Source organism: Sciurus vulgaris (genome assembly GCF_902686455.1).
Source record: "Sciurus vulgaris genome assembly, chromosome: X".
Taxonomy (NCBI): Eukaryota; Metazoa; Chordata; class Mammalia; order Rodentia; family Sciuridae; genus Sciurus; species Sciurus vulgaris.
Genome location: NC_136471.1, coordinates 32391516 through 32412904, shown reverse-complemented (window position 1 = coordinate 32412904; position 21389 = coordinate 32391516). Strand labels below are relative to the sequence as shown.

The window sequence follows — 21389 nt, the reverse complement described above, 5'->3', positions numbered from 1 at the left end:
TAAGCATAGCCTCTCTGAAAGAGTAGCATTCTCTAAAATTAAGCAAAGTCTCTTTTCCTCTAAGCAAAGTCTCTCTTCCTCTAAGCAAAGCCTTTCTTCCTCTCAAAGCTTCTCTTCCTCTAAAACTAAAAGTAAGCAAAGCCTCTCTTCCTCTATAAACTAGAGAACAAGCAAGTAAGCAAGGAAGCAGCTCAGATAAAGAAAATAGAAGTAGTTCAGTTCCAGTCCACCTCCGATAAATTACTGCAAGATTGTTGCTGCGGGTGGCAACAACTACCCATTCTGTATTCCCTCTACCTTTAGCAAGCATCTCAGCAGGTTTTGGCTCTTTATCTGAAGGTGTGACCCACACCTTCATTCCTGAAGGGTCTGAGACATTTGTCATACAGCCTGGATTGAGTTTTTGTAGTTCCCCATTGAACTTAATAACAGGACATGGTAATACCAAGAGGCGCCCTAAGGAATCTCCTGCACTCCAGGAGTATGCTTTCTTACTTTCATTGTGGAGTAATAGTCTAATCTCCCCCTGTTAATCTGGATCCGTCACCCCCACCAGTACTGTAACTCCCTTTTTAGCCTGCTGACTCAGAGGTATGAGGAGCCCAAAGTGACCAGGGGGGAGTCTAAACTTCCAGTTTGCTGGGGGTGGCAGCATACTCCTGTAATCCCAGCAGTTTGGGAGGCGGAGACAGGAGGATTACTAGTTCAAAGCCAGCCTCAGCAACTTAGTGAGGCCCCAAGCAACTCAGTGAGACCCTGCCTCTAAATAAAATATTAACTAAAGGCTGGGGATGTGAGTCAGTGGTAAAGTGCCCCTGGGTTCAGTCCCCAGTACCAAAAAAATAAATGAATAAAAATTAACTTCCAGTTTAATGAAATCATTGTTGTACCTCCTGGAAGTATTCCTCCCTCTGGAACTAAGACTTCTAGGCCAACAGAGGATAAGGTTGCAGGGACAGGAAACAAAAACTTTTCTAGTGGGTCACTAGGGGTAATGGTGAGTAGTACCATTCCTGACTCTACCCCTTGATTCCTGGACCTGTGAATTCTAGCAATAGGAGAGACAGTACCACCTAGTGGACACTGATTTATAGACAGCCTTCTGGAGAACCTTGCTCTAGCCCTGCAAGGTATTGCCATTGAGCTGGTGCTGTAACTGTATTTTCCAAAGTCTGCTCCACCATTCTATCAAACCAGCTGCTTCAGGATGGTGGGGAATATGGTAAGACCAGTGAATCCCATGAGAATGAGCTCCTTGCCTCACTTTCTTTGGCTGTAAAGTGAGTTTCTTGATCAGAAGCCATGCTGTGCAGAATACCATGATGATGGTTGAGGCATTCTGTAAGTCCACGGATTGTAGTTTTGGCTGAAGCATTACGTGCAGGGAAAGCAAATCCATACCCAGAATAAATGTCCATTCCAGTGAGGACAAATCGGTGCCCCTTCCGTGGAAGTGGTACAATATAATCAACATGCCACCAGGTTGTTGACTTATCTCCCCAGGGAATGATGCCATATCAGGGGCTTAGGGTTGATCTCTGCTGCTGGCAAATTGGGTACTTAGTGGTTACTGTAGCCAGATCACCCTTGGTGAGTGGAAGTCCATGCATAACCACCCCATGCATAACCACCGTTCCTGCCACCATGACCACTTTGTTCATGAACCCATTGGGCAATGACAGGGGTGACTGTGGAAAGAGGTTGACTGCTATCCACAGATCAGATCATCCTATCCACTTGATAAAATCCTCCTCTGTTGAGGTCACCTTTTGGTGAACATTTACATGAGACACAAATATTTTCACATCCTTTGCCCATTTTATCCACATACCTCTTCCCCAAACATCTTTGTCACTAATTTTCCCATTATGTTCTTTCCAGGTCCCTGACCAGCCAGCCATACCATTGGCTACAGCCCATGAATTGGTATACAGTCACACATATGATCATTTTTCCTTCCAGGCAAAATGCACAACCAGATGCACTGCTTGAAGCTCTCCCATTGTGAAGATTTCCCTTCACCACTGTCCTTCAGGGTTGTTCCAGAAAAGGGCAGTAGTGTTGTAGCTGTCCATTTCCAGGTTTACCCATGTTTCGTGCAGAACCAGCTATAAACCAGGCCCTAGTTCTCTTTTCCTCTGTCAATTGATCATATGGTACATCCCATGAAACGATTGGTTCATACCGAGGGACTGAGGTATTGCAGCAAGAGTAGGAACCACTGACGTTTGGGCAACTTCCTTATGTAACCCACTTGTGCCTTCAGGGTCCACCCAGACCCTATCGCAGATGTACCATTTCCACTTGATAGAGTGCTGCTGTATACGTCCAACTTTATACCTTCGTCTGTCAGATAATACCCAGTTCATGATGGGCAGCTCAGGTCACATAGTAACTTGGTGGCCCATGGTCAAGTGTTCAGTTTCCACTAAGGTCCAGTAGCAGAACAAGAGCTGTTTCTAAATGGGGGAAGTAGTTGTCTGCAGATGATGGCAGGCAGTCGCTCTAAAATCCCAATGGCCTCCTCTGATTTACCTGTGGGGGGGGGGGTCTTCTTATTAGGTCCATTTGATTTATAGTATTTTTTAGGTCAGAAATATCTTTATTAACGTTATTTTTGGATGATTTGTCTTTTGGTGATACGGGTGTGTTGAAATCATTCAGTATTCTTGTATTAGGGTCTGAAATTTAATGACAAGAAGGTTTTTTTTTTGTTTTTTGTTTTTTGTTTTTTTAACGTAAATAGGTACACTGATATTTGGGCTTATCTATTTACTATCATATCGTTTTGTTGGATTGCTCCCTTTACAAGTAGGTAGTGACCTTCATTGTCTCTTCCAATTAATTTTTGCTTGAAATCAGCTTTTTCAGATATGAGAATAGGTACTCCTGCATTTTTTTCAGACTCCAGCTGTGTGGAATATTTTTTCCATCCTTTAACTTTCACCCTGTGGGAGTCTTTGCCTATGAGACCAGTCTCTTGCAAACAACATAGAGCTGGATTTTGGTTTTTGATCCATTCTGCTAATCTATGTCTTTTAATTGGGGATTTGAGACCCTTTACATTTAATTTTATTATGGCTATGTGTTTCTAGTTTCCTGCCATTTTTGGTATGTTTGCTATATTTAAATTAGTCTTGATTTTCCTTTAGTTAGTTGCTCTTCTAGTGATCTTCATCTATTTGAGAGCTCTGGGTTTGTTTTTGGGTTCCTGTGTGTGCAGTATATCTTTGAGTATCCTTTGTAGTGTTGGCTTAGTGGTCATGTATTCTTTTAGTTTATCTTTGTCATGGAAAGTTTATTTCCTCATTGATAGCTTTGCTGAATATAGCAATCTTGACTGGCAATTGTTTTCTTTTAGAGTTTGGGATATCTCATTGATATTTCCTCCTTGATTTTAGGGATTGAGTTGAGAGAACTCAGAGTGAGCCTTATTCATTTGCCTCTAAACATGACCTGATGTTTTGCTCTTGAAACTTTTAATATTCTTTCCTTATTTTGTTAGGAATTTTGATTCTGATTTGTCTTGGACAGGTTTTTTTTAAATATATTTTTTAGTTGTAGATAGACACAATGCCTTTATTTTATTTTATTTTATTTATTTTTATGTGGTGCCGAGGATGGAACCCAGTGCCTCAAACTGCTAGGCAAGTGTTCTACCACACAGGTTGTTTTTTGTTTTTTTGGGGTTCTATATGCATCCTGTATGTGGATGTCCATCTCATTTCTATGGTTAGGGAACATTTCTGCTATTATTTCACTGAAGAGGTTCTTAATGCCTTTAGCCTGTATCTCCTTGTTCCCTTCTGTCTCAAATGTCTCTCAAGTGTTTTCTCTTGATGTTGTCCCAGAGTTCTTCTACATTCTGATCATGGTCTTTTTTCCCCCCTTTATTGTACACTTAATGTTCAAGTTCATATACTCTGTCTTCAAGACCTGAAGTTCTATCTTTGAGACCTGAAGTTCTATTTTCTATGTAATCTAATCTGTTGGTGATACATACAAGTGAATTTTTGTTTGATTCATTGTGTCTTTCATTTTCAGGAGTTCTGATTGATTTCTTTTCATTATCTGTATTTCCTTATTGAAATGGTCTTTCATCTCCTGTATTATTCTCTTAATTTGTTCCTTAGATAGAGCTATTTGAACATTTTAATAACCAGTTTTTTAGAGTCTTTCTCTGGGATTTCATCCACTTCCATATCTGTGGGTTCCTTTGTGGGGGACTGTAAATTTTGTGGGGAGGCTTGCTTACCTGTTTACTCATGTTTTCAGAGGAGATGGACTTGTGCATCTGTTGAAATGCATTCCTCATTCTCTTTTATGCATTGTGTGTTATCTTTTAAATATAAGGTATACCCCAAAAGCTCATGTGTGAGGAAATAAAAGAATGTTCAGAGGTGAAATGATTACATTATAAGAACTGCAACCTAATCAGCAGACTAATCCATTTGATGGATTAATAATTTGAAAGGACTACTGTACTGGGTGATAACTATAGTTAGGTAGGGTGTGGCTAGAGGAAGTAGGTCATGGGGGGCAAATTTGGGGGGGTTTATATTTCGTCCCTGGCGAGCGGAGATCTCTCCCTGCTTCCTGGTTGCCATATCCTGAGCTCTTTTCATCTGCTACCTACTTGCATCATGATATTCACCTCACCTTGGGCCCAGAGCTATGGAGTTGGCCAATCATGGCCTGAACCTCTGAACCATGACCCAAAATAACTTTTTCCTCCTGTAAGTTGTTCTTGTCAGGTCTTTTGGTCACAGTAATGCAAAACTGATTACAACAGTGTGAAGTTATCTTCACACCTCAACAATCCTAGGTTGTTGGTATCTTCAGGAAGCCATCCATGATGACTCATGTGAAAACTGAGTGTAGTTGGAGCCATTAACCAGGAATATCTGACCTCAGGAACTCACAGTTGGATAATGACTGTTCAAGAACACCTGAGTCACGTGGTTATCCTGAGTTATCTCACCGCTCAAATTCAAATACAAGGATCAGATGTGGGAATGACAAATGGCTTGCTTACCTTCACCCCCACCATCCTGTTTTTGTCCAAGAAGCTCCTACTGGTCCCCTTTGATCTGTACCACTATAAATAAAGCAAGTAGGGACTCTTTCCTTGGTTAGAGCCAGACCCTCCTGGATGGCTCAATCAGTCACTCCCTGCTCTTAAGATAATTTTGCCTTTTGTCTTTATTTTGGAAAAATAAATTTCTTAGCTTTCATTTCGCAGCCAACCCATCCCTCCCATAGGAACCCTTCACCTCGCCCATGAAGGATGTGTATGAGAGGTATCTTTTAGCTTCACCACCTAGGCTCAGCATAATCCAAGTGTTAATTTCAACTTTCCATTTTGTAGAGTTTGCTGCTATAGAATCAGTGATTTAATTCATTTTTGGAGAGCTGCTGCAATACTATGGTTTTGTGTGAGCTATAATCTTAGGACTTCTCTCTCTCTTTGTTTTACAAGTAGATGTCTAGGAGTGGAACCTTAGGTCCTACCATAACATATGGTGCCTACCATAACATATGTTTATTGCCACACAACAGGTATCAACTTTATTGTTCACTGCATTAATAACCACAACAACATGATTTTGGTGGGGGGTAGAGATTATATAAACTAAACAGTTCTAACAGTAAAATTACAGTGAAAGGAAAATGGGGTAGAAAGGCAAGAGAAAGTTTGAAATATTTAAAAAGTGAACAGAGGGGAGCAGAGAGAGATAGCAGATGATGGCTACAAAGAAGGAATGAAAAATAACTACAAATAATAAAATACATTAAAAGAAAGCAAGAGGGAAAAAGAGAATTCTGCAACTAGTGGGGGAAGAAAGTGAATAAGGAGCCATAAAAGGAACAAAAGCAAAGGTAGGAACAAATTAAAAATCAAACCAAAACAAACATGCATAAAATTCTACCACTCCCAAGTCAAAACAAGGCAAAATAACTAATGGATGAGGAAAAAAAATGATTAAAATGAAAAAAACCCACATGAACATATATATAAATTTATATTTTTAAACCTATCCGCACAGTGAGAACACACACGCACACATGCACATGGAATAGGAGCCAGGCATGATGGTGCATGCTTGCAATCTGAGTGGCTTGTGAGGCTGAGGCAGGAGGATTGCAAGTTCAAAGCCAGTCTCAGCAACTTTGACCCTGTCCCAAAATAACAACAATAAAACAGGGGTTATGCACAGTGGTGCACATCTGTAGTCTTACCTATGCAAGAGGTTGAGGGAGGAGGATCACTTGAGCCCAGGAGCCTGAGACCAGCCTGGGCAACATAGTAGGACCTTGTCTATAAAAAATAAAATAAAAGGACAGGGGTAAAAATTGGAAATAAACTGATTTCAAGATCATCTGGTAAGGATGGTGATGGACATGTACAGGTGTATTCTTAGATGTTCTTCACTCCTCCCAGGGCCTGGGGCCTCTGGATAGTTATGACCTTTTTGTACAAAAACGCCACATTGTGTGCAAGTGCTTTCCTGATGCTTGATACCCACAGGTGTGAAACTTGGAGAGAAAAAAGGAGTTAAAATAGTGGACAAGCTGGGTGTGGTGGGGCACTCCTGTAATCCCTGCAGCTCAGGCTGAGGCAGGAGGCACAAGTTCAAAGCCAACCTCAGCAATTTATCCCTAAGCAACTTAGCAAGACTTTGGCTCTAAATAAAATACAAAAAGGGTGGGGGCTGTGGCTCAGTGGTTAAGTGCCCCTGTGGAATGAAATTGACCAAATTGTGCTATATACATATATGAATACACCACAGTGGATTTCACCTGTATGTATATCTATAAAGCATGAATAAAAAATAAATAAATAAAAGGACGACCAGTAGAAGAGGGGGAACAGAGATAGGGAGGAGGAGAGCAAAAAGGAAGAGCTGGAAATTGAAGTGGAACAAATTATATTCCATGCATATATGATTATGTAAAAATAAACCCTGACATTACATATAACTATAATGTACTAATAAGAATATTAAAAAATAAAACAGTGGATAAATGGCAAAAAATGCTTTAGACTCTTTACAATAAGAAGTGTAGTCAAATTGTTTTTTTTATTAACGCTTGTGAGAGGAAATTCTGATGTAACCATAATACCTTATGTTAGTAATTATTTCATAGTGCAACCTAGGTGTTCACAATTAACTACTTTTTTTTGGTAGTGGAGACTGAACCCAAGGGCACTTAACCACTGAGCCACATCTCCAGCATTTTTTATTTATTTATTTATTTAGAGAGATCTCACTAAATTACTGAGGCTGGCTTTGAATTCACAACCCTTCTGCCTCAATCTCCTGAGCCACTGAGATTACAGGCCTTCACCATGGCACCTGGCACAATTAACTACTTACAATTAACAACAAACTATCTTAAAGTGTCCTTGAATTGCTGAGATTGCTCAAAAGCAAAGATTGTACTGAGAAAACCTTAATGTGTTTTAGAAAGTGGACCTGACACTGGGCATGGTGGCGCATGTCTGTAATCCCAGCAGCTCGGGATGCTGAGGCAGGAGTATGTGCAAATTCAAAGCCAGCCTCAGAATTTAGGCTGTCTGAAAATATAAAAAAGGGGCTGGGGATGTTGCTCAGTGGTTAAGCACCTCCTGGGTTATAATCCTGATACCTCATCCCTGCCAAAAAGAAAAGTTGTCCTGGCCTCCTGCATTATTCTGAATTTATGTATGTATGTTTGTACCAGGGATTGAACCCAGTGGCCCTTAACCACTGAGCCACACCCCCAGCCCTTTTTTGGATTTTATTTTAGAGACAGGGTCTCACTGAGTTGCTTAGGGCTTTGGTAAATTGCTGAAACTGGCTTTAAACTCTTGATCCTCCTGCCTCAGCCTCCCAAGCTGCTGGGATTACAGGCCTGTGGCACCCACCGTGCCTGACCTGAATTTTCATTTTTGTTATTTTCTACTCTGGTCGTTTCACATGAAGATGACAGACTGAATGAATGATTGGTTCTTTCCCAGGGTTCTCTCAGGGTTGATCAAAGAACATTCAAAAGTATGATTACCTGTTTTCAGTATAGAAGGTACAATAATATGCTTCCTTGGGTTGGGGATGGGGATAAAAGGGAGAAGAGCCTCACCCTGGCCCTGGAATCTTCTGTTATGTTTCTTTTGAAGCTGCAGGATCTCTGGGTCAAAATGGCTGCATTCCTCATGCTCTTCACAAAGAGGGAGGGCAGTAAGCATAATTTGGAGTGTACTAGATGAAGATTTCACTGCTACCTTCCCATGAAGCTCTGAGTAGCCTCTTAAGAAATTTCCCTTATGAGTCCAGGGTTGGGCCTGAACATTCATATTAGCACAGACAGGGTTCTGCTCTGTCTGGAAATACAGTTCTCTCACTTAGGGACTCACCTTGCTCCATCTTGCACATGTATGTGGTCCCAAAGGGTGAGAGTGAGGATGAAGTGATGGAAGGCAGAGGAGAAAAGGTGGGGGTCAGTGTAAAGACAAACTTCGTGGGTGCATAGGCCTACTGACGGTGATTCAGGGATGTCACTTCACGAAAAGAGGTTTCCTTGCCATTCTGTTTCAATGGTATTCCCATTCATATACTATTAACTGCATTTTATACACAAAAACAATCATACTGAGAATTCCCTTATTTACTGAAAAATACAAAAACATGTCCTATCAAATGGTATGCCTTTACGCCATGTACAAACAGAGAAACAACATGTATCCCATTTGTTTACAATTAAAAAAAATGGCATTGACTCTGTTGAATTTATTAAATTCATGGAACAGGAATTTGGTGACATACTCTTTTTTTTTTTTTTTTGGTGACATACTCTTAATATGTCAAGATATGTTTGGAAAACGTTATGTTTTCCAAAGTGGCAAAAAAGGACTTTGGAAAAACTGTCATGAAGACAGACCTTAGAAAATAGGTACTACAAAATGACTGCTGTCAATAGGAACCCATTTCAGGGTAAAAGAAGGCAAGAACAGAGGAAGCATGGATGACATAGGTGGCCTGGGTGACTGACTCCAAATGAATCCATATCCAATCAGAATCCAGAACAAGGGTGGATTGCATTCTAGGGCCTATCCGAGATTATACCCACAGGGTGACCCAAGGTGATGGGGAAAGGAATATTTCTGAACATTATTAATGTCCTCTGACATCTCCTTCACTTGACCCTCTGTGTTTTGTAAATTTTTTAAAAAATATTTTTGTTATTGATGAACCTTTATTTATTTACTTATATGTGGTGCTGAGAGTCAAACCCAGTGCCTCATGCATGCTAGGGAAGCGCTCTAGCACTGAGTCACAATCCCAGACCCCCACTTGACCCTCTTATTCTTAAACCAAACCTTCAATCAGAAGGGAAGAAGGGGATTGGCTTATTATGTCGAGCAGTTACTGTCATAATAAAAAAACTCCACAACATGCAACTCTTTACGCCATTGAAATTTTAGATTCCACTAGGAAAAGCTATTTCCTTATTGATAAAATATTTTAGTTCCTTCCCTTCAGTTCAGGTTGGGACTAGACTTACTGCTTTGTCTATCTCCTCTCATCTGTAATTTTTTTTTTTTTTTTTTTTTTTTTTTTTTTTTTTTTTGCGGTGCTGGGGATTGAACCCAGGGCCTTGTGCATGCAAGGCAAGCGCTCTACTGATTGAGCTATCTCCCAGCCCCATCTGTAATATTCTTTAGTGACTTTTTCCTATTCTTGGATTCAACCCAGCTGACAAACTGCACTCAGTCCCAGCAGTTAATGCTATGCCTGGTAACATACTGAAGAAATGGATCCTGACAGCTGACTGTTGACTATCAGGTGTTCAGATGCTTCTGGTCCTTCCTATCACCGTGGCTGTGGGAAAGAGCATGGTATAATGCAGGCCCCATTTAAAGTGGTGAATGCCTGTAATCCTAGCACCTTGGGAGGCTGAAGCAGGAGGATTGCAAGTCTGAGGCTAGCCTCAGCAACTTAGGGAGACCCTGTCTCAAAATGAAAAATAAACAAAAAGGGCTGGGGATGTAACTCAGCAGTGAAGTGCCCCTGAGTTCAATCCATAGGACCCAAACAAACAAACAAATCAAAGTCATACTACAGGGAACAGCATATGCAAAAAGCCCAACTTTAGTCTGAAGTAAGTAAATAGAAGTGGGATGGATTTTTACACGGGTTTTCTCAAGGATGCCTAAGGAGCCATTTATCCTCTGAAACCTTGAGTGTAAAAAAGATAGTCTGACAAGGAACGCTGTTCATGGGTGATCTGGAAAGTTTGTAGCTTGCCTTACTTCTGATAGGAAAAGGGTATTTCAGCTTATAGAGTTAAGGAAATTTGGCCAAAGTGGGTCCAAATTCACTAAAACTGAACACTGCCAAATCTGCAGTTCCTTTCCATTGCTGCACTCACACATGCACTGTGGAGCAAAGCTGAAAAAACTCACCCTGGAGTTTGCTTTTGGTTTAGAAATATATTCTCTTAATACAACTGATGGCTTTCTATGGTTTCATAGTAATATTTTGGCCCTTTGACCTACAAATTAGTCATCGCTGCCTGAGCCACTGCAAAAGTATTTCAAATTAACATAGGTAACAATCCGGTCTGAATTAGGGGCCTCTACCCCTCTCTATCAAATGAATTTCACAGAACTCATTCTTTAAAAATAATACCTCCAGGGTTGGGGGTTTAGTTCTGTAGTAGAGCCCCTGCCTAGCATATTCTAAGGTCCTGGGTTCAAACTCCAGTGCAAACAAAACAAAAACCACTCAAAATTGAACAAACAAAAACAAAACCACAACAAAAAATATCTGTTGTGTGGGGGCTCTGACCCAGGAAACAGATTCGGGGTCCAGCAGATGGAAGAAGATGGGAAGCATGGTGGGAATATTGGTCATCCTTTATTTGAAGGTGGCCATAGCCATTAGCCAGCCCCCAGCTTCAGCTTCAGCAGCAAGCTAGTGACATTTTAGCCCCTCTAAGCACATTTCCATAAGCCCCCCCTTTATTTTGTGGTGCTGGGGATCGAATCCAGGGCCTTGATGCAGGTCAAACAAAGAAGGCAAACTGCCAGCGGGTTACATGAGGTGGGGACGCATTCTCACAAGTTCATGTTTATGACCTTGAGTCTATTGCTGAACGTTTCTGGCCTCGACTAGCCCTGGCTACATGTACAGTAAAAACACGACAGGCATTGGAGCCTAACTAAAGCCATTTTGTGGCCTGCTCCCAAAACACCTTTTTTCCCCCAAATTCAAAACCTTAATCTTATTAGACACTAAGAAAATAAAATAGTACACACTAGGAGAAAATACCTTAAGAGCATATATCTGACAAAGGAATTATATGTAATACATATAAATGTTCTTACTGTCCAATCAAAAAAATACCCTCTGACATCAGAAATTCCTCAAGAGTATTTGCTCATAAAGTTAAATGTGTGCCATATCTTCAAGGTATATATTTAGAGTGTATGCAATTTGTCTTTAACCTTTTGGCTTTTTTTTTTTTTTTTTTTTTTTTTTTTTTTTGGTGGTGGTGCTGGGGATTGAACCCATGGCCCTATGTAAGGCAAGCACTCTATCAACTGAGCTATATTCCCAGCCCCATCCTTTTTGCCCTTCTTAAGCCAGTGGAACTTTATTCTAGATTGTTCTTTTTTGGTTTCAATTTTAGACAAATTTCCAGTTTGCTAAACCTTTCCCCCTCCTCCGACAATGTATTTTATCAATGTTTTCAGGCTGACACGTCAAACCACTCCAGAAAACTAAAATTCAGGGCTTCCATTTTCTACATTGCTTTATTATAGGATAAAAACAAAACAGCCAAGCACTTAAGACTTTTAAGCTATCTCCCTCATTAATCACAGCATAACAAAACATACTAAACCGCTCATTTAGTGTGCTGTGTGGGAATTATTCCTTTACCCTGTTGCCTAAACATTTATGAAGTCACCCTTTAGCCAAGAGCCTACACCCGATTTAAACCGTTTTAAACAATAGTGAACACTCTCATGATCTAGCTCTTTGGTGCATTAATTTGCATACTTCCCAGATCAGACTGAGTCTCGACCTGACTCCTCACAGAAGTATTTCTTAAAAAATATCATTGTTAGAGCCAGATGTGGTGCTGCATGCCTGAAACCTCAGTGGCTTGGGAGGCTGAGGCAGACGATTGCAAGTTCAAAGCCAGCCTTAGCAATTTAGCAAGGCTCTAAGCAACTTAATGAGACCCTGTCTCAAAATTTTTTAAAAAGGGGGAAAGGCTAAAAAAGAAAAGGTCCTGGGGACGTGGCTCTGTGGCTAAAGCACCCCCAGAACCTGGTACTGAAAACAAACAAACAAACAAACAACAGCAACAACAACAAAAAACCACAAGTGAATAACACTGTTAGAAGCTGAACTTTATATTTTATTGATATGTGGAATACTCAGTTTGAATTTCATTTTTATTTCTTTCACGAGTAAGTCATATTTCTTTTGGTAACGAGAACTACCCATATGCTTAGGTTTACTTATCTCATTTCTCACTCCCCAACCCCCAACCCCAATTCAAAACTCATTTCACAAACATGGAAAAGGCAACAAAAACACAGCAGCTTGAGAATGCCTAGAAAGGTGCCTGAAGTCTTGAAGCAGGTTTTAGAATGGCTTCTATGGCAAATTGGTTTTTTCAGGTTTATCGAGCTCCGCTTTGCCTTCAGTAGCACTCAAGGGTATTGCAAGTTTCTTTCTGAAGGGGAGAAAACATCAAAAGTTCAATATCTGGATTTGTGAATGCAGTAAAATATGCAGATGTACACTTCTTATTTCAAAATGTCTATCCTCCCATAGCCCCAGTTCATTTTCTTTAATACCCAGTTCCAGGCTTGCTTTAGGGATGGATTTTTCTTTGTAGAATTTAAGGGGGCGCTAAAAAAATCAAGATTTAATATTAATTATTTTAATTCAGCATTTTAAACACAAAAATTAATGAAATATTTCTATAATGATCAAATGATCCTCACTCTCGTTGCACTGTTATCTAAAATGTTATTTAGAAAAACAGGAGTTCAGCTAAAAGTTTCCCGAGTTGACTGAATTTATATATGGCATGGAAATGTGAACCTTGATTCCCAGTAAGCATCTCTCCAACCTGGCAGGCAGACTCAGTGGCCTTGAGCCCCTATGTAAGCCTTCGGTTCTGGAGGGAAGGGAAGGAGAATGGAAAAAAGCCAAAGTCGTTCTGTGATGAGACCTGTCGCCCCAGAGAACTAGGCGCTTCCAGGGCAAGCCGCTTACCTTGCGAACACGTCGGGGTATTGAGTGCGTTGGAAAACGCGCTCCAGTTCCTGCAGTTGCAATTGGCTGAACTTGTTGCAGAAATCGCCATGCTCCTCGTCCCCGGCCTGGAAACCCTCAGCGGCCTCGTGGCCTGGCTCCTTCAACTCCTGCAGCCTGGGCTTCTCGTCGCCACCGCCGCCCTTCTGGTTCTCATTGTCGTTCACAGGGCCGAGGGCGCCCGCGCCAGCATCGCAGCCTTCTGCTGCTGCTCCCTGCTCAGGTTCGGGCCTTATCTTCTGCCCGTGGTCATCTCCTCCCACGACAATAACCGAGCTATCAGTCGGCTTCTTATCTGGAAAAGAGGGAAGTCGCGGTGACGGGGGGATTGGGACAGATCTTGGTGCTCAAACCCTGGGCTGGCACCCGTGAAGCAGCGGCGGTGGTGGCGGCGGTGCAGTGGCATCCCATCCAGTCACCTCTCCCAGACGGATTTTGTCTTTTGGGAGTTCACGCCAAAGCGTGGGTCCTGACCCAGACACTGACCCTGAACTTCTCCCCTGAGCTCACCAATTCCCAGGCTTTGGTTGCTGGCGTCCTCGCGGCTGCACTCCTGTGGACGGTCCATGATGCGAGTGCCGTCGATTAAGCTGTGAGCCACCGCGAAGTCTGCAAAGTAGCGCTGTCTCGTGCTTAGTCTGAGTTATCGCTTGTTTGCACGCTACTGGCTAGACTACTACTTCTTGTAATCTCAAATTGCACTGCGATTGGTGGATTGGGCCCGGGGCACGGGGCTAGGGCGTGGCCACAAAGCTGGGGGAGGGCGTGCCCGAAGGGCGCCGTAGTGCGCGTGACTGTATGGTTATTGGGAGCTAAAACTTGCAACTTAAGAGAACTCCTGACCCGGGTGGGGTGTCTGTCTCGAGGAACGGGCTGTACTGGATTGTGCAAGTCGATTTGGTGCAGGGGGAGGGGCAGACGAGAGAGACCTCACACTACCCCCACCCCAGGGTACTTGGAGGAATGTTTGAAACATTTCTCTGCCCAGACGTCGAGGCAAGCTCACTGGGGCATGGCACAGTATCCTAAGCTCTTCAAGAGCGAGAGAGGCAGAGATAGGGCGAAAAACCACGCGGAGCACATAGCAGCTCCAGCACGTGGAATGGAAAGGCAGTGAACCTTGTGACACGTGAGGTCTGTAAGCACCGCTCTCTCTTCTAGGACTCTGATTCTGTTCCGTTTTCTCCCCAAATCCCTAAATTGGACTAGTAATTAAAGATTAAACGAACAGGTAGCAGACTACTTGCAAAATTTTTGCAATCACGTACTGAAAGCTTAGCGCTCCAAGCTCTCTACGGGGTCGGGAGGAGCGGGAGCTTGAGACTGGATTTGCAGAGCGTTCAGGATGCTCAGATGCAACCTGCAGGAAACCCAGCACGCCCGTGTGCAAGACCTTGCCCAGTGCATCCAAGAATGCTTAAGCTGCACTTGACCTTTCTTTTGGATGCAGTTGTGGAGCACGCAGTATCTGCTAATTTATGCTGCGCTTGCTCCCTTTGCTGGTCGGGTGCTGTAGATCTGGGGTAATCCTCGCCTTCCACTCTGCGTCTACCTCCCCTCCCCCTCCTTATTCTTTTCTCCCCCGTCTGGCCTTCCACCCCCCCTCTTTTTCCTATTCCACCCGTTAGGTCTAGAACTTTCTAAACTCTTGCTCCCCACTGATAAAGATAAAAAAGCGGGGGTGGGGCTGGGGATGTAGCTCAGTTGGTAGAGTGCTTACCTTGCAAACACAAGGCCCTGGGTTAAATCCCCAGCACCCTTAAAAAAACAAAAATAAAAACAAAACAAAACAAAACAAAACAAAAAACCGGGGGTGGAGGGGAGTAGATTCTCTTTAAAAAGTGTTTGGCAGAACCATGGGTCGTGTTAATATTCCCTATATTGAGAATAGCTCCTAATAATGGGCCCTATGCTTGAAAATGCACATCATTTACCTCATCTTTACTTTCATAACCATGGTTGTTATCAGACTCATTTTACAAAATAAATTAACCATTTTCATTAGCCCCTAAAAGTAAGGTGGACCCTACTCATCTGGCCTACTGCGATTAACAGATGAAAATAAATGTTTTCTATTTTGTGTTCTCAGAGGGTGATTAGGAAACTAGCTATAGGATGATTGGCTGATTACTTTATTCTGAAAAAGCTGTCAAGTGATTTCACCTCCCCCCCAGCCTCTCCCTGACTTTAACCAACCTCCCCAGGCTGGCTCTTACTGGGTTCTGCAGGCCTCTTGGAGCTAGGTACCCTGCAATGAATTTTGGCGTCAGATCAGTTGTTACCCAAGAGAACTGCAATGCTTTTAATCATGGCATGCGTAAGCCTAGGTAATACATCTATCAAAATTTGAATCCTATGGTCTCTCACATCTGAGATTCCTATGATTTATTCCAGTGCTTTCTAAACTTCAATCATGTACCCCTTTGTTGACCCCTGTCTGGGTGCTAGCCAAGTTAGTATTTATTTAAAATCTTTAGTTAAATTGATTCAGGCTTGAAAACATTACATACCTAATTTAGCCTTATCCAAGTAAAAATTGGCATGAATCACACATTTTTTTCATATCCTTTGTGGTCTAAGTGATTGGTTTATATTAATACATTTAACCCTCTTACCACCCCATAGACATAGATGTGTTATTACCCTCATGTTACAATCACAGAGACGTTAGATAACCTGCTCATAGTCACCCACTTGGGAAATGTCCAGAGCTGGGATTTGAACCTGTCCTCTGAATACTAACTCTAATACCAAGGATGTGCTCAGTTATGTTTGCTGTTATGCTATATACCATTATCATCATATTTTGTAATTAATTAACTAGAGATAACCAGGGATAGATGTATTTTTTCAACTGAAAATTCTCTTTACTGGTTTAACTAGCAAATTAGTGTCATAAATATCTAATGGAACTTTGTATATTAGTGAGTAACCAAAGAATAAATGGTGATATCCAGAAAAAATGAGTTGAAAACAAGACACAGAAAAGTGGTTGAATTTAGTAAGTTAAATACCCATTCTTCTCAATAACATTACATTCTTGTCTATTGTTTGAATATTTAAGAAAATATTTGAAGCCATAAAGTTGAAAATCATAATTCACCATTCTGATTTCATGTTTATTATTATAATAGTGATCTAATATGATAGATCACTGGTGACACTTATTTAGTTAGACAACTAAAAATAATTAGAACATTTATTTGAAGTCTGGAAATTGGAAAGCATAGTCTTACATACTATATTCATATTCCTTCTTGGGATGTTGCCTTAGAACTACAGATACGTAATGATACTATAAAGAAATCTAGATATCTAGGGAAAACTGGAGATAACTAAAATGACCAGCATAAGCCAGGAAGTGAAAAAGCATCCTTCTCAACTCTGACACCATATTTTTTATTAGTATAATGTGTTACTATGATGGATAAGTCACAGAACCCAGGGAAAAAGTCGACTACAAATAACATGACAACTAGTGTTATTGCTTAAATCTAAGAAGATGAAAACCATATTCTTTAAAAAATATTTTTAGTTGTAGATGAACCCATGCCTTTATTTTATTCACTTATTTTTTATGTGGTGCCTGAGGACTGAACCCAGTGGCTCACATGTGCTAGGCAAGCACTCCATCACTGAGCTACAACCCCAGCCCCCCATATTCTCAGTTCTACCTTTTAATTTCGTGTTAGAATAAGGAGTTAATACTACTGACAATTGGGAATATCCAGGGAACTAGTTAACTAGAAATAAGCAGAGATAAGTAGAAAAATACATAGGAATACAGAATCTGAAAAACACATTTTTCTTAAGCTTAAATTCTTATTATAGTGGAATAATGAGTGAATAGTGTGGTCATCTAGTGGTATACAGGTGATTAGTTAGAGAAAGGTGACTGGAAAACAAAGAATGAATATTTGACACCAGAAAGTTAATGAAGACTTCATTCTCAATTCTTTTATGTATTATAAAATAATGAGTTAATATTATTTACAAGTAATGGTACCTATTTATTTAATTACAGGGAATTAGGTGTACCTAGGACAACAATTTGAATCCAGGAAGTTTAAAAAATCCATCGTATTGACACATAAATTTAACTATTGTTGCAATCATCTGTTAATGCCATAGGTGAATATTGGTACCCAGGTAACTAGTTTACAGGGGATATAGATAACCAAGAAATCTGTTTGAATACAGAAGTTGAAAAACTGTTCCTTTACCACCCTAATCTTATGTTGGAATGAAGATTTAGTTCTATGGATAATTAGTAGTAACATGTTCTCTAGTTAACTACAGATAGCTAGTTGAAGCAAGAATGTGAAATCAATCTTTTTAAAGATATTTTTAGTTGTTGACGGACCTTTTTAAAAATTTATTTATTTGTGGTGCTGAGAATCGAACCCAGTGCCCCACACATGCTAGGTGAGTGCTCTACCACTGTGCTACAACCCTAGCCCCAGAAATCAATCTTCTGAATATGAAATTCTTATTTCTGGTTGAAAAAATGTAACAGAAGTATAGATAATTAGGAGTAGCCATTTACTAGATACCTACAGGAACTTTGAATTTAGGAAACTGGGAAACACTCTTCCCAATTGTTAATTCTTTTTTGGAATGTAGAGTTGGTAATGTAGATAACAAGATGAATGTGGATAGGAGTTGAATTGAAATAACCATATAAAAGCAGAACAAACAGTTGAAGGCTGAAGGCTACAAAAATTCTTTTCAAATGTTAGTCTGAATTTTTGTTGGAATAGGATGTCATTTGTACTATAACTAGTGGCACCTAGATGTTAGTAACATAGAGATGGCTGGAAATAGCTAGAATAAGTAGTTGAGGTTTAAGCGCTGAAATAAAATTTGTCTGAGATGCTACATTCATTTTTCCTGTTGGATTAATCAGTTAGCACTGTAAATAAATAGTGCTTAGGTAAATTTTAAATAAAGCATATCTAACAGAAACCATGAGTTGAAAGCATATCTACTATGATTTGAATATGGTTTACCCCCAAAGATTTATGTGCTGGAATTTTAGTCCCCAATGTAATGGGATTGAAGAGATGGGGCCTTTGAAATACGTCAATTAGATCTTTGAGAGAGTTTCATATTCTTGTGGCAGTGAGTTAGGTTTCATGGAAATGTGTTCTCACTCTCATTGGACTGGAGGTGATCTCTTGTCACGTGATCTCTCTCTCTCTCTCTCTCTCTCTCTCTCTCTCTCTCTCTTTCTCTCTCTCACACACACACACACACATGCACATGCTCCCAACATGGGATGTCATCCACCATGTTATAATGCAGCATGAAGGGTTTACCTCACCAATATCCAATACCAGTGTCATGCTCTGTGAGCTAAATAAACCTCTTTCCTTTATGAAGAATCCAGTCTTAGGTATTTTCTTATAGAAATGCAAAATGGACTAAGATAACATTCTTCTCAATCTCACTTATTTTGTGATGAAATAATCCATAAATCCAAGAGATGAATAGTGGGACCTACCTAGGCTTATAGGAGGTAACTAGAGATAAGCAGAAATACTGGTTGAAGTCAGGAAATAGAAAAAGATGTCAAATTTAAATTCTTATTTCCTATTGAAATAATAAGTTAGTACCACAGATATGTAGTGGTATCTAGATAATTAGTTAAATATAGATAACTAGTGATAACTAAAATAACCAAAGTCAGGAAGCTGAAAATCATGATAATCTTACATTTATCTTCTTATTTCCTTGTTGGAGTTATGAGTTGATTGGAGAGATATCCGGTGGGATTTAAGTAATCGTTAATCTAGAGAAAATCAGAAAAACAAGTTGTGCTCACCAAGCTGAAACAACTCTCAATCCTAAATTCACATTTCATAAGCCAATCCCCAAAAAAACCAAAGGCCAAATGTTCTCTCTGATTTGTGGCTGCTAACCCAAAACAAGGGAGGTTGGTGAGGGGAATAATAGAAATCCACTGGATTAGACAAAGGGAAACAAGTGATGGGAGGGGGGAGGGGAATAGAAAAGCCAGTAGAATTAATCAGTCATAACTTTCCTAGCCTTGTATTTGTATATACGACCAGGGTAACTCTACATCATGTATAGCCACAGGAGTGGGATCCTAAGTAGAATAAGTTTTATGCTGTATGTATGTATATTCTGCCAAAATACAGTCTACTGTCAGGTATAACTAATAAAATAAAATAAAATAAAAAATGATGTACAAAATCCTAAAAAAATAAATAAATTCATATTTCATCCTGGAATAAAATGTTAATGCTCTACACAAACAGTAGTATCTATGTTAACTACATTCTTAGAGTTAGCTAGGGGTGACTAAGAAGTCTAGGGAAACATACACATTTACTCACACTAACTTCTTACTGCTTGTTGGAAAAATGAGTTAATTCTAGGAATAAGTAGTGATTTTTTGGCAATTGCTTAACTGGCAACATAAAGCGCCCCTCACATCTGAATTCCCAAATCTTGTTGAATTAATGAGTTCACCCAGTATGTATTAGTCACACCTGTGTAACCATTTTACCAGCGGTAACTAGATGTAACTAGGTATGTTGACTGAATTTTAGATTTTGAAAAACCCTTTCTTCTCATATCTAAGTATTCATGTCTTCGTAATGTAAGAATAGTGCTATAGTTACTTAGGTAACTATTACGTAGAAATAAGTAGAGGAGCATGTAAAGGCACAATGCTATAAAACAAATCCAACTTTGCAGTCTCATTTAAAAAAAAAAAAAAACTTGTTAGTAGTCAGGCACAGTGGTGCACGCCTACAATCCCAGCGGTTTGGGAGGCTGAGGCAGGAGGATCATAAGTTCAAAGCTAGCCTCAGCAAAATTGAGACACTAAGCAGGGCTGGGGAGATAGCTCGGTTGGTAGAGTGCTCGCCTCACAAGCTACACGTCCTTGGGTTTGATCCCCAGCACCGGAAAAAAAAAAAAAAAAAAAAAAAAGGGAGAGAGACACTAAGCAGCTCAGTGAGACCCTGTCTCTAAATAAAATACAAAATAGGGCTGGGCATGTGGCTCAGTGGTTAAGTGTCCCTGGGTTCAATCCTGGGTACTTAAAGAAAAAAATCCACACTTGTTAGTAATATAAATAACTGTTAGGTAAATACAATCTAGAAATAAGTAGGAAAAACACGTGAAGCTAGGATGTAGAAAAATACATTTATTCAAACCACTTTTTATTTCCTCTTCATAGATGGTATTGAAAATATACATAACTGATGGTAGATGTGAAATATTTCATTAGAGATAACTAGAATTTGCTGAAAAACGACATAAAACTTCAAAGCTGAAAACATAGCTTATCTTATGTAAAAACCTTTGTTTTGGGAATGTGAAAGTAGTGCTATAAATAACGAATACATAAGTAAATTTTATATAGCAATAATTAGATATTACCTGAGTGACTAGTTGAATACAGATTTTAAAAACCTCTTTCTCAATCTAATTTCTTTTTCTTTTTGAATTAATGCTTTAGTGATATAGATAGTGTTACTTAAGCAAGCACTTATCCAGGAATAACTGGAAATAATGAAAACTAACTGAAATCAGGATGGTGAAAACATTTTTCTCAAGTGCAACTTCTTATTTCTTCTTTTTAAAATTATTTTTATTTGATCTTTTTAGTTATACATGGCAGTAGAATCTCTTTTAATATATTTATACAAGCATGGAATATATCAATTTATTTCTTCTTAAATTAAGGTAGTAGAAAGGTAGATAACTAGTGGTATATACATAAACATTTTAACCAGATTAACTAAAAATAACTGGAAAACATATTACTGCCTCCAAAACAAAAAGGTACTTTTCTAAAAAATTTTTGTGGTACTGGGGGTGGAATACACTTTTCTAAAACTTTTTATATATGTGCCATGACTACAAATAACAAGTAGTAAATAGGCATTTGTTTATTTATAACTAAAAATGATTAGAAGAATAAGTTAAAGCTGGGAACTTGCAGGAATCCATCTTGACCTGATTACAGCTATCTTGAGCTGTTACTAGAATGGCCTCGAACTTGTGATCCGCCTGTTAGAATTACAGGCACCTGCCACC

General features: G+C 39.9%; 2 protein-coding genes across 3 annotated transcripts in view; one reads left to right on the top strand and one right to left on the bottom strand.

The window, feature by feature from the left end:
* Positions 1 to 21389, top strand: part of AKAP14 (A-kinase anchoring protein 14) — an 83642-nt gene that overhangs the window by 38466 nt on the left and 23787 nt on the right. The gene's annotated exons all lie outside the window — the stretch shown is intronic.
* Positions 12400 to 14258, bottom strand: LOC306650945 (rhox homeobox family member 2-like). Its single transcript, XM_079123449.1, has 3 exons — positions 13827 to 14258; positions 13278 to 13611; positions 12400 to 12729 (listed from the first exon to the last, which is right to left on the bottom strand). The coding sequence occupies exons 1-3, from the start codon at positions 13882 to 13884 to the stop codon at positions 12651 to 12653; spliced, it is 471 nt and encodes a 156-aa protein (XP_078979575.1). The 5' UTR covers positions 13885 to 14258; the 3' UTR covers positions 12400 to 12650.